Genomic DNA, 12,040 nt, shown 5'->3' on the forward strand with positions numbered 1-12,040 from the left:
CTTAAATACAGAAACTTAAAGTGTTAATTATAGCAAAAGTGTATGTCATTTTGAGTATGAACTAAATTACTAATATATTTTGAATAAAAATGAACGTCACGTTATTGACCCTTTTTATAATATAAATGACAGAACTTTATAGCCTAATATAAGTGTAGCTAACTGCGCGCCTTAAAAATATAGTAATTAAAATTAAATCTATGAAAATCAATGATATTCAACGGGAGAAACTATAAGGGAATTATTTGAGAAAAATGGCCGAATTGTGAGAAAGTGGTCAAGACGTGACTGAACGCGCGCTAGGAGGAGAGAAGAGAAAAGACCTCCCCACTCCTCATAATAACCCCATTATAAGGCTCATCGATGATGTAATGAAAGCAAACAGTGTGAAAATTGCCTGTAAACAGTTGGATCCGAGTCTCCTAATGAATTCGGTGTCTCTTTTAATCAAAGTGGGCGACCTGTGGGGAGGGGTTTATTGGGCGTGGGGGGGGTCCGGTTTCCTTTTAGCGAGCCAGTCAACACCCCAAAACACTTCCTAACCAATGGAAGCCAGTCGCTGGGGACTCACGTGGAAGGGGTGTCCTTAAAAACCTAGCCACTGAGTTGTGCACAAGTTCATTTGTTAGGCTTTTCTGACTTTCCGTTCCCCAATGTGTCTATTTAACCTGCATTACCTCATTTGCGCTTCTGTCTTCTCACAGCATTTTTTCCGCGCTCTACCGTCCAACGCTTTCGCATTGCATCACCTGTTCCGGCACAGAATGCACCTGTCTTTTCCATCCGGATTGGACTCGACTCGCCACAGCGAACTACATTTGAATTGATGAAAATTTCAGCTGCTCAATAGACGCGAGGCTCAAGCTGACGCCGCTTCGCTTCTGTCCGTGGTGCTGAAACGCGCGCGCCCTTTAAGTAGGCTACCTGTGGTTTCACACTAACAGTTACTGCAGAACAGCTTTTTGAAATAATTTGATAAATAATTCAAAGCTACCATCGATGCGTCTCGCGTCTTCGAGAAATACCGGGATTGAAAGAAAAAAATAATAATTAAATTTGGCAGCCGAGAGTATATTTAGGCTGTATCGATTTTTATTGATGAGTGAGTGGGTGAGGAGCTAAAGAAAAACAACAACAAAAAAAAAACATTTTTTTTTTGGAGGCAGGGTCTGTGTGTACTTCATACAGAACCTCCTCAAGAAACCTCCTTTCCTTTTTAAACTTAAACTAAAAGTCCTCAAGAAGAAGAAAGTTTTTTTTTTTTTTTTTCCGCCAGACAGGGGATGAATAGTTCTCATTTCCGATTCTGCTTTGGATTTTCCTCCTGGATAGATCGCTACTAAATCGAGAGCCATTCACGCAGAACTTGCTTGAATACAGATGATAATCTGAACAGGGGCTTCACGCAAGCAGCAGTGTGGAGATGGAAGCGTCCACCAACGGCTCCAGTTTTGGAATCGACTCCCTGCTATCCCACAGGCCCGGCAGCCCAGTCATCGCGAAGGGGGACAGTTTGATAGGAGAATGCCGGTCCCCGCTGGAGTTCAGCCCCAGGTCAGATTTAGAGAGCGGCTGTTCTTCTCCTCCGTCCCCGCGGCGGGAGTGCGGTGAGGATGCGGCGCAGAGACAGGGTCACCCGCTCGGGCTCGCGTCCCATTTCCAGCACGGGCCGATCTCCGCTGGATCGCAACCTCGGACTGTCACTTCATCCTTCTTAATAAGAGATATTCTGGCTGACTGTAAACCCTTAGCGGCGTGTGCTCCTTACTCCAGTAACGGCCAGCCGACTCAGGAGGCAGGGAGACTGGCATCTAAAATCGCAGACGACTTCATTGAAAAGATCCACAGTAATTCGTCGTCAGACAGTGAATACAAAGGTAAAAAAAAATAAAAAATCACTCCGCTTTTAGTGATATTTTAAAATAATTGCACATTAACTAGAACTTGACACATTTCTATAGCACAGAGTTTAATCAGGTTGTCTTTCTGACTAGGCTACCCTATAATTTGGGGATAGAAAATAAAAATCTTAAACTAGAATTGTAATGAAACAGTTTTCATGGTTTATTGTTTATTCACTTCGTTTATTTATTGGCAATGTTTATATAAAGGACAACAAATTATGTGATATGGATAGATAGATAGATAGATAGATAGATAGATAGATAGATAGATAGATAGATAGATAGATAGATAGATAGATAGATAGATAGATAGATAGATAGAGATAGAAATAGGCTAATGCACATGGAATAATTTATAATCCAAAACATTTTACAATCAACTCTCGTAAAATACGTTAAATATGTTTAAATCAATAAATGCATTTGTCGTTAGTGCAAAACTCGTGCAAGAATTGCTCATTTTTGTTTACGTGAATTATTCACTATATTGTACATTTTAACTTGCTTATTAATTTAAAGCTTATTGTTAGTTGCAGGGCAAAGGAAGTTGAACAGATAAACATCATCAGCAAGATTCATTAAGGATTTGTCCAGGTGAAATTACATCTGAGGGGGAAAGATCGCTTCCTGTGACATAACATTAGGTTGATTTCATGATGCTAACACATAAAGGTCAATGACAATTGATAAATGTAGGAATACGCCCTCATTAAATAAAAAAATGAATGCTATTTTTTATAACTATTTGTTATTATTATTACAAAGAAAGAAATAGTATTATGTGCACGAGTTTATGGTTGTTGGTGTTCATGTGTTTGGCCTATACTGAAGACTGCTCGTCGTTGCTGATTCTGATCATTTTGTAAAAGTCTTATCACCAAAATTTTGCTCTTAGTCGAAGTAGGGCAAGATGGGTCTCAACTATTCGCCTACCTTCAGCTATGAATCCAGATATATTTCTACTCTCACCTCATGACATTATTATCTTGGCAAGTCTATAGGCGCGGTGATCAAAATTAATGCTCTCCAAATCAAAGCCATTCCATCTCCAGAGCGCTTGTAAAGAGTATGTGAGCCGCTTTGATTTTTGCCTTTCTACCCCCTTATATTTCAGGGATTTGATGCAATTTGTCCCAGTGCTAATCAGATTTGTAACGCACTGGATCGGTCCGCTCTTTATTTTGCTCTTATCCCCGGCCCTGTGAAGTTTCTCCGGTCTCGGTTGAAAGGTTTCCATCCCTTGTGGCTCAATTAGCCGGATTATTGTGCTCCTTGAGAGACGACTCAACTACTCGACTGGCAAGGTCTCTCGCGTCGTGTCCCTCTCTTTCTGGGTTCAGAAAGAAAAGAGTTTGGTTTAGATAGGGAGAGAGGGGTGAATTAAATATCACAGCCCTCGTGTATTCACATTCTGAAAATAAATCTGAAAAATGCATGACAGAATTACAAGCACGCGCGGGACCATCAGAGGATATGTGGAAACCTTTGACACCAGAACATGTGATAACTTGCCAAAGCTGGGTCTAGTGAAACACTTGGGCTAACCAACTTATGCTAATCAGTGCCCTTTCGTTCAATGTGATGTTTCAGTGAAAGAGGAGGGCGACAGGGAGATCTCCAGCAGCAGAGACAGCCCACAGGTTCGCCTGAAGAAGCCACGGAAAGCGCGGACCGCCTTCACTGACCATCAGCTCGCCCAGCTGGAGCGCAGTTTTGAGCGTCAGAAGTATCTGAGTGTGCAGGACAGGATGGAGCTGGCAGCCTCTCTCAACCTGACCGACACGCAGGTCAAAACCTGGTACCAGAACAGGAGGTGAGCATGTGGTCAGCTGGAAACAAATGCTTGAGTCCCATCAACATTAAATATGGGGGGGGGTTGCAGAAATTAAATGGTAATTATTCTGATATCCATGTCATTTTATAAGTTAATTTTGCCGTGCTGGCATTCTTTTATTTTTACTATATAAGAAAAAATACTTGGATGTATAGGCCTATCATGTTATTTTCCTTTGATTTATAAGTCTCCTGCCAGACATTAATACATGCCAGGTAATGTCGTTGCACTAAAAGTGGGAATGCTACAGAATAAATATCGTTTAAACATATATTATTTACCTTTTAATTTTTAAAGGGGCTCAAAGATTCACATCATTCTTATTTTATAGCTTAAAAAAGAACTACAAAATGGAACAAAAATAAGATAAAAAATAAAAAGATATTCTATATTAAGAACATTATCAAAAATCAAAATAGGTATATTGTACTTCTACAAGTGGTTTATTTGCATATTTCCCAGTTATATTCGCAGCATCTAATTTTGTGCCAAGTTAAAGATTTGAAATTAATATAGGCTACAGTGTTTTATCCACGAATGTTGCATGCGTCCTCCATGAAATAAAAATAATTACTGAAATATTTGTGACATTTGCTGCCTGCTTTTTCCGTTATATCTTGTTTATATTATTTGAACAATTAATGTGAATTAAATATCAAAATACTTAAGGAAACTTTTGCATTGCTCGTTCCCCTCATATTGCAATTCATATAAGCTAATTCATCTTTTTGATGTAAGTGACAAAGCTCTAACGATGTTCTATTTTAACGTAATTTTATATTATTATATTATTATTTTCATATTATTATTAAATTGTGTGGTTAAAAACTGATATTTATATAGATACTTAGAAACAGAGGATTCGGGTTTTATTTCTCTGAACTCTTTGGGTTTTATGTTTCGCTTGGGAATAAGCATGCAAGACAATACACGTATAGCTACTCTGTGAATTTTTCTTTTCTTTTTGTCACAGCTTTTACGACCAGAAGATAAGACACTAGTCTTAGAATAATTTCAATTTTATTTTTATATACTAACATCGTTCTTTTTCGTCTTGAACAAAAGGACAAAGTGGAAGAGGCAAACGGCGGTCGGACTGGAATTGTTAGCGGAGGCTGGAAATTATTCTGCGCTGCAAAGGATGTTCCCTTCGCCGTATTTCTACCCTCAAAGCCTGGTGTCGAATCTGGACCCTGGAGCAGCGCTCTACTTATACAGGGGACCTTCGGCGCCTCCGCCGGTGCTGCAGCGTCCTCTCGTTCCGCGGATTCTTCTGCACGGTCTCCAGGGCGCCAACGAGCCGCCGCCGCCTCTGCCCCCCCTCTCCGGTGTGTTACCCAGACCGACACCACCACGATGAACGGCACGATTCAGACTCGTTGCAAAACATGGCATCTTTGAACTCCACCTTCAAAAAACTATTTTACTGGTGACAAAATATTCGAGAAATTTTACGAAGCCACAAAAACAAACTGACACTCAAAAAGTGATTAGAGACGTTTTTTTAAACTTAATTTATTTTACTTATGTTTTTTAACTTATGTTTATATTTGTTGTTTACCCTAAATGTTAAATCTGGAGAAAACAAATACAGACCGTTATATACTGAACGCAATAATAACGGGATATTACAGGGACATTTCGTTTCACAAATTATTATTATTATTATTTGAACTAGTCAATATTACAAATGTGAATTGTTGGTGCATCCCTGACGCAAAGAATATTTAAATGGTAGATTCATATTTAATTATCCTGAGATGAAATCCAGGTCCTGTGCTTTGTAGTGACCCTCTAAAATGTACAAAGGAAAAGAGGTGTAAATAAGAATATTTTGTTTTATGTTGAAAGACAAATCTCGAATTTTCTCTTTTTGTATCATATTTCCAAGCCTTACTTTAACAGGTGAGCAGCACATTAAAACCCGACACGTCTCTACAAAATGAAAAAGCAACTTAAATGAAGAAGTGTCACTTTTCTATTTTAATTATACGGAGTGCTATGCCTAAACAGAACAAGCAGGTGGATTGGACGAGATGGATTATTAATCGATTATTAATCGATTATTTTTGTGCTGCTCGTTTCTATATTCCTGCACAACTGCCAGTAGTATCACTTTGATGTTGACGGGAAAACGCCAAGTCCTCGTTTCAGATCACTTGTGATCAATAAGACGTCTGAAAGCAGATGACATGCAAAGTGTTCGCCCAGGCATTGTGCAATAACTCTGTATAAAGCCGTTGAAATATCTTGTCATTCTTTCTGGTGAAGCTGTATATTGAGAATAATGATTTGTGAAGTAATGATTCTCGTAATTCCAAATGATTTTCGTTCGTGCCCCGTGTGCTTAGCGGTGTGAACTTCTTGGAAACTCTTAAACTGCTGGATGTGCGGGGGAGGGTGGTCTTTAAGCAAGGAGAATTACTTTTATAAATGTGCTAATAAAGATCTTTCATTAATTTACCATTGACTGAGAATGTGGAGGTAGCCTATACAAATACTAGGTAAATACACACTCGTGTTCTCATAGACAATTCAATTACACTAAACCAATAGCCAATATAAAAGGTATGCAGGTGCATAATGCGCGCGCCAGACCTAAACATTGACACATTATAAATGTATGAATTAAGAAAATTACTATTGTAAAACTTGCCAATACTGTACTTTGCAACAAGAACTTCATGCAACCAGTGCATGATGGTGTGTTACTTTTTTTGCAGTCAGAATCTTACCTGTTGGCATATGTACATGGATACTCATGGATATGGAATATGAATTTGTGGTAAAGCGATAAGTGGGCCAACGCTAATTTATAATTTTATAATTTGTATAAAAGATGAGAAAAATATCATGTTTTATTTATTTTGGGAAATAAATAGGTCAACACGGTGTGGGGGAAAAACAATTAATGTTGTAAAAATAATTAATGGTTTATTCTCCATAATTGAAACGCAGGTTAAATTGTGTTAATGTTTCGTTTTTAAAAGTTAGGAAGGACTAAGTTTCAACATGGAGAAAAAAAAAACTAAACCAATAAAATACGCATGTTACACTGGTTATGTCAACTCACTGCCTTTAAAACGTATCCAGAAATGTAATGAAAAGTAAAAGTTTGCTTATGAAAATAAACGTAAACAAACGCTGTGATGGCAATATCATAAAATTCGAGCTCACAGAACTCTATAACTGGCAAATGTGTTTGAATAATTTTAAACATGACTGTCAGACACTTTGCTCAAACCCCACACGATTTGGTTAGCATCGTGGATTTAATTTGTCGAACCTACGAAAAAAAAAGTTAATAAGAATGTCGCACCCAAGGAAGAGAACATTCACCTCCCTAACCTTTCAGAAACGCCTGGAGATTTGGGAACTTAATTCTACCTTCATATCTTAAAGTTTAACGCGACTACCTCTTATTAATAGGTCACATTTTAAATATAATTTTGATCATGAATCATATGAGCCGGTCTCAATACAATTTATTGTCAATACAGTTCATTTTATTGGAAGCACGATAAAAAGGAAATACTGAGAGATTAGACGTTGGTTGTGGGTACTGATCTCTTTCTCTCTCACACACACACACACACACATACACACACAACACTTGTCAGCCTCCATTGTCTCGTGTCTACAAGAGTAAAGTGACAGACTTTTTTGCACTCTTAAAACAGCATCATGCATCACTAAGCAAGCGGAGTCATTTCATTTAGTTTTCATAAACAATATGTGGATGAAATATTAATGGTCACCTAAGTGTGTAATTGTTTAAGTGCCCTAAATGATCCCATTTGGAAATGGATTGTTTCCATACCCTTTCTTGAGAGTGTTGGGTTTGCAGCTCTTTGCCAAACGGCCCCAACAGCTGGTCACCGGGCAGTGCTGACTGCGGCTCGGATCAGCAAGGGGACATCTGGTCAGCGGCATGACGGGACCCCCCTTCATCCCCCCTCCGTGAGCCTAAGACTGACTTTAACCCAACCATGAGACCGGTCCGTAAAGCTCAGGGTTTAGGGACCGCTCTGACAGGGCGACTGAATGGGATATTAACGAGCAGACAAAAGACCTTAATAGCTTTTAATTGAACGTCGATAACGTGTGATCAGTCGGGCTCCTGCTGCAAACTTTCGCATAGCACATGTCATCCTGCGTCTCATCGTTGGGCTCCTGCCCATGAATTACTAAGAAGAGAGAGAGAGAAAGCATTTTAAGAACGTTTAAAAAATTAATGGCTTGTTATTGAGGCGGGGAAATAAGCAACCATTTATTATTATTATTATTATTTTTTTTTAAAGTAAAATTTCAAAGTACAATATATCTAAAGCATAAAAATGGAAAACTATAATAATAAAGAGTGACAATAAAATAACAATTGCAATACACGCAATAAAATACACAAGAATCAAATTCACCAAGGCAATTTAAGAAATGTTAGTTTTTCTTTAAAACACATGCGCACGCGAAAAAAAAGTACATATCAATTCAGATCAAACATTTAAATTATCACATGGATCTGCACATGATCCAAAGGAGGCTGATGACCCCCCTCAATATTTATGAAAAGGGTTATTCTTGCGAAGTGCGCAGCTGATTGCAAAAAAAGCTCCTCGGTCTTGTTAATAGACGCAGAGATTTTTGCATGTGAAAGGATAGTGGTAAATCCCTCGGCTCTTACCGAGGATTGTCCCCGGCTCAGGGTTAATGAAGTGCGGATAGAGTCTCGCTGATCTCCCGACAAACAAAAACACAACACGGAGAGCTTAGAGCTGCAGGATCAGTGACTCTGATTAAGCTCATTGACTCAGAATAAAAACCAAACAAAACAGCCTTCAGATGAAATTAAGAGTCAATCAAAGAGCAATTTGCATCGTGATTTGGGCGACTGTCTTTTCCTCATGTTTTTTTCTGACGATTGCCATTTTTTGTCATGTTGCTTTAAATGAAATTCAGAGCAAGGAACAGAAACATCTGCACGTTCATTATGTCCTTTCTGTTTATTTGCTGGACTTTGAAACAAAACTTCAGATTTCATGTATTTAAATGTAAAAAAGTAATATAATAAAATATAATAATAATAATAACAGATACATAGGTTAAAAAAAAGTAATTGACCTAAACAGAGATAAAACATAAATATTATTTGAGCAGAGTATATAGTTATACATCTAAAGCTTTAAATTAGACTATTAATATTAACTAGCAAGATACAGCAAATGTGGAAAAGGTATTAATTTATGGCCGGAAAATAATATTAACTTGGTGTTACAATTAAAACCTACCTACATAAAGCTCAGAAATAAATTTTATTTTCATTCATTTACATTTATTATTATTTAATTAAAACAACTCTAAATCAGTTGTACTATTAATCAAAATGATCAGTTTCCTAAAACTAATTCTGATCACACTAAATGGAAAATCTTCATTCTAGCACATGCAGATGAAAATCTGGGAAACTGGGACAGCGATGGGCAACGAGATCAGTGGCACCTGCTGCAGGGTCACGACACCCGTGACCCCCAGGGGAAGGTGGTTGGGACGCTGATGCTGTGTTACCCTACTCGCATTTGTCCTCTGCATAAACTTAGTTGGCCTGAGAGACAAGTGGAAATGCTGTTGGAATAAAAAAAAAAAAACAAAGTGTAAAAAAGATCTGAATCAGGAACACACACAGACACATTTAGGAAATGGGGGGTGGGGGTGGGGGGGTACAGTGAAACAATAGAAAGAGACAGAAAGTAGACAGCGAGCGGATCCCAAGGTACTGTCCTGGGTATCAAATCCAATCCTTGCCTGAAGGTATACGAAGGGTGGCGGTATAAAGGCCTCAGAGTGAGGTAGACTCAGATTACTGAGATAACTCAGTAATCATTCCTCCAATAAAACCCAAAGCATTTCTACACTTGGGTCAGGGGCAAAAGGATTGACATACCAATCTTGGCAAATAATGAAAACACTCTTCCCGCAGTCCAGCACAGGAAGAAGCATGAAAAAGAGCAAAGAGTCCATGTGGAAAAGAATAGTGGACATAAAAGGTGCTTGTTGCAGGAATCCCCTGCAGTCAGCAATAACAGTCATGTTCGTCCCAGCAGGGGATAATGTAAAGAACACTGGTATTAGGTGACAGGCTGATTATCTAATCAATAAGGGTGAACTGTCGTAGAGCCGTTGGTAACCCCCTGCTCGCGCTTTTCCATCACACAGATGAGTGAAGCAGAGAACTGTCCCGTGGGAGCGTTCGCTACCCTGGAGGATGTAGACAGCGCTAACAACATCCACCCCTTCCACCCCAAGGCCTAACAGAGGGGCACTAACAACATCCCTCTCTATACTGACACCCAATGGCTGGGAGAAAAACAACCCTGTGGACATAAACTACACAAGCAGAACTTTATTCTATATTAACGCTATTATGTTGGTATTTGTCAAAAAATTCCATTATGGATAAGAATATTAATAATAACAGTAATGAATATTGTTGTTCTCTTTACTAATAAATCCTTGTGGACTTACGACTGCTGCAACGCTGTCAAAATCCCAACATACAGCATGTATATATGAAGTAGTTCTTCAGGCTCATTTAAAGTGGATTAGATTTGAGAAAGAAGAACTTTCTGGAGAACCTCTGCGCACCCCTGGGTCAGAACGCTGGACCCCGCAAGCCCCTGAGTCTCATAAACATAGGAACGAATGGGTATGAATAAAGGATGAGGAGGGTATACATGTATTTTTAACACCCTTCCGTGTGAAACCTGGCAGGAGAATGCATTTTGGTTTTGTGAGGGGGAAGGGGGCAAAGGGAGGGGTGGGCAATGTGTTTTTATTTTTTTTGTCTTGTGTTATTGTGTAGAATATGGGTGTAAAGACTGTGAGATAGACACTTCCAGGGGTGATGAACCTGAAATTTCAATGACAGCCTTTGTTTTAAATATATGTGATAGAAATAAAAAAATTATTGAACATGTCAATTAATTTAATATATAGATAGGCAATATTATATATTACATATAATATTCATATATAATTAACAAATATTATACATATACCTATACATATCTTTAAGTTTTAGTTCATTAGAAATGATTGTTTGTTGTAAATTACATATAATACGAATATATATATATATATATATATATATATATATATATATATATATATACATATATAATTTGTTGTTATTTGGTATAAACAATATACAGTATATTATGTATTATGTATATTTATATAGTATAATGTATATTTAATAATAATAATATATTATATATTATTATTATTACATACATTTATAATTAACACATTTATAATTATTACAAATATATTTATGCATATTGTTTGTTAGAAATTAAATTATTATATATAATATAATTAGATATATATCAGCTATTTACAGTATATTATGTATTAAATTAGATCATTAATAAAAAAAATATTCAATCTATTTAAAATGAAAGAAAAGGAATGCAGAAATGCAATGAAAGGTGTGATGAAGATGTTGAGTCAGGGGTTGTTTAATACTTGTTCAGGGACTTTAGCAGGGCTGCCCCTGACTCCTCACTCACCACTGGGGACCCTCAGGGGCGGCCTGCCAGCTACCTAACTGAGCGATGACTTCAGGCCAGGGCAGGGACCAGGGGCTACCGAGAAAATGGAGTGCCCAAACAGCTGGGAGAGAAAAACATGTAAAGGAAAGCAGATTAACCAAGCTAACACTGACAATGACTCCCCCTTTCCAAACACGGTTACAAAAAAAAAAAAAAACAGTAGGAACATTCTGTCTGACAACTGGGGGAAGCCACTAGCGTAAGTTCACTATTAACCAACGTGTATTTGATCATCAGAGAACCTGATATTATAAATATTTACATACTTCAGAGAGATGTGGGAATTTGCCGACAATTGTCTGCCAGATCAGAATGCAGATCTTCACGGCTGAGACAGCGGGAAAGAGGCAACGGCAGCTTCTTTTCTGTCGGAGAGAGAGGCTTCCCACATTTGAAGTCAGTTGAGAGTGGCAAATGGAATGAAGACAGAAAAGCGTGATGGCACGTAAGGCTCGGAGATGGGCGGGAAAAAAAGGCTTCAAATGGTTATCAATAAAATTGCCTCTGCCAGGCGCGGCAGTTTAACCTCTTTAGTGCGTTCGGCTTTTCCTAACGGGCCGTGACGTGTGCTGTGGGTGCAGTCTGCTTCATGCCTGTCTTCACAAAGCTCCCTGTCGGTTTGATGGGTTCACAGCATCTCCTCACACAGGTGAGAGGCCCTTTGGAGTCCCACAGACTTCAGCATAAGACATGAC

General features: G+C 38.3%; 1 protein-coding gene across 1 annotated transcript; it reads left to right on the plus strand.

Moving 5' to 3' along the window:
- Window positions 1–1,423: 1,423 nt before the first annotated feature.
- Window positions 1,424–5,098, plus strand: LOC306855781 (barH-like 1 homeobox protein; the record flags this gene model as incomplete). The annotated part of the gene is made up of 3 exons (XM_079394656.1): window positions 1,424–1,877; window positions 3,495–3,717; window positions 4,804–5,098. 3 exons carry the CDS (start codon window positions 1,424–1,426, stop codon window positions 5,096–5,098), a joined length of 972 nt encoding a protein of 323 aa, XP_079250782.1.
- Window positions 5,099–12,040: the final 6,942 nt, after the last annotated feature.

This window comes from Barbus barbus (genome assembly GCF_936440315.1).
Source record: "Barbus barbus genome assembly, chromosome: 36".
Classification (NCBI taxonomy): domain Eukaryota; kingdom Metazoa; phylum Chordata; class Actinopteri; order Cypriniformes; family Cyprinidae; genus Barbus; species Barbus barbus.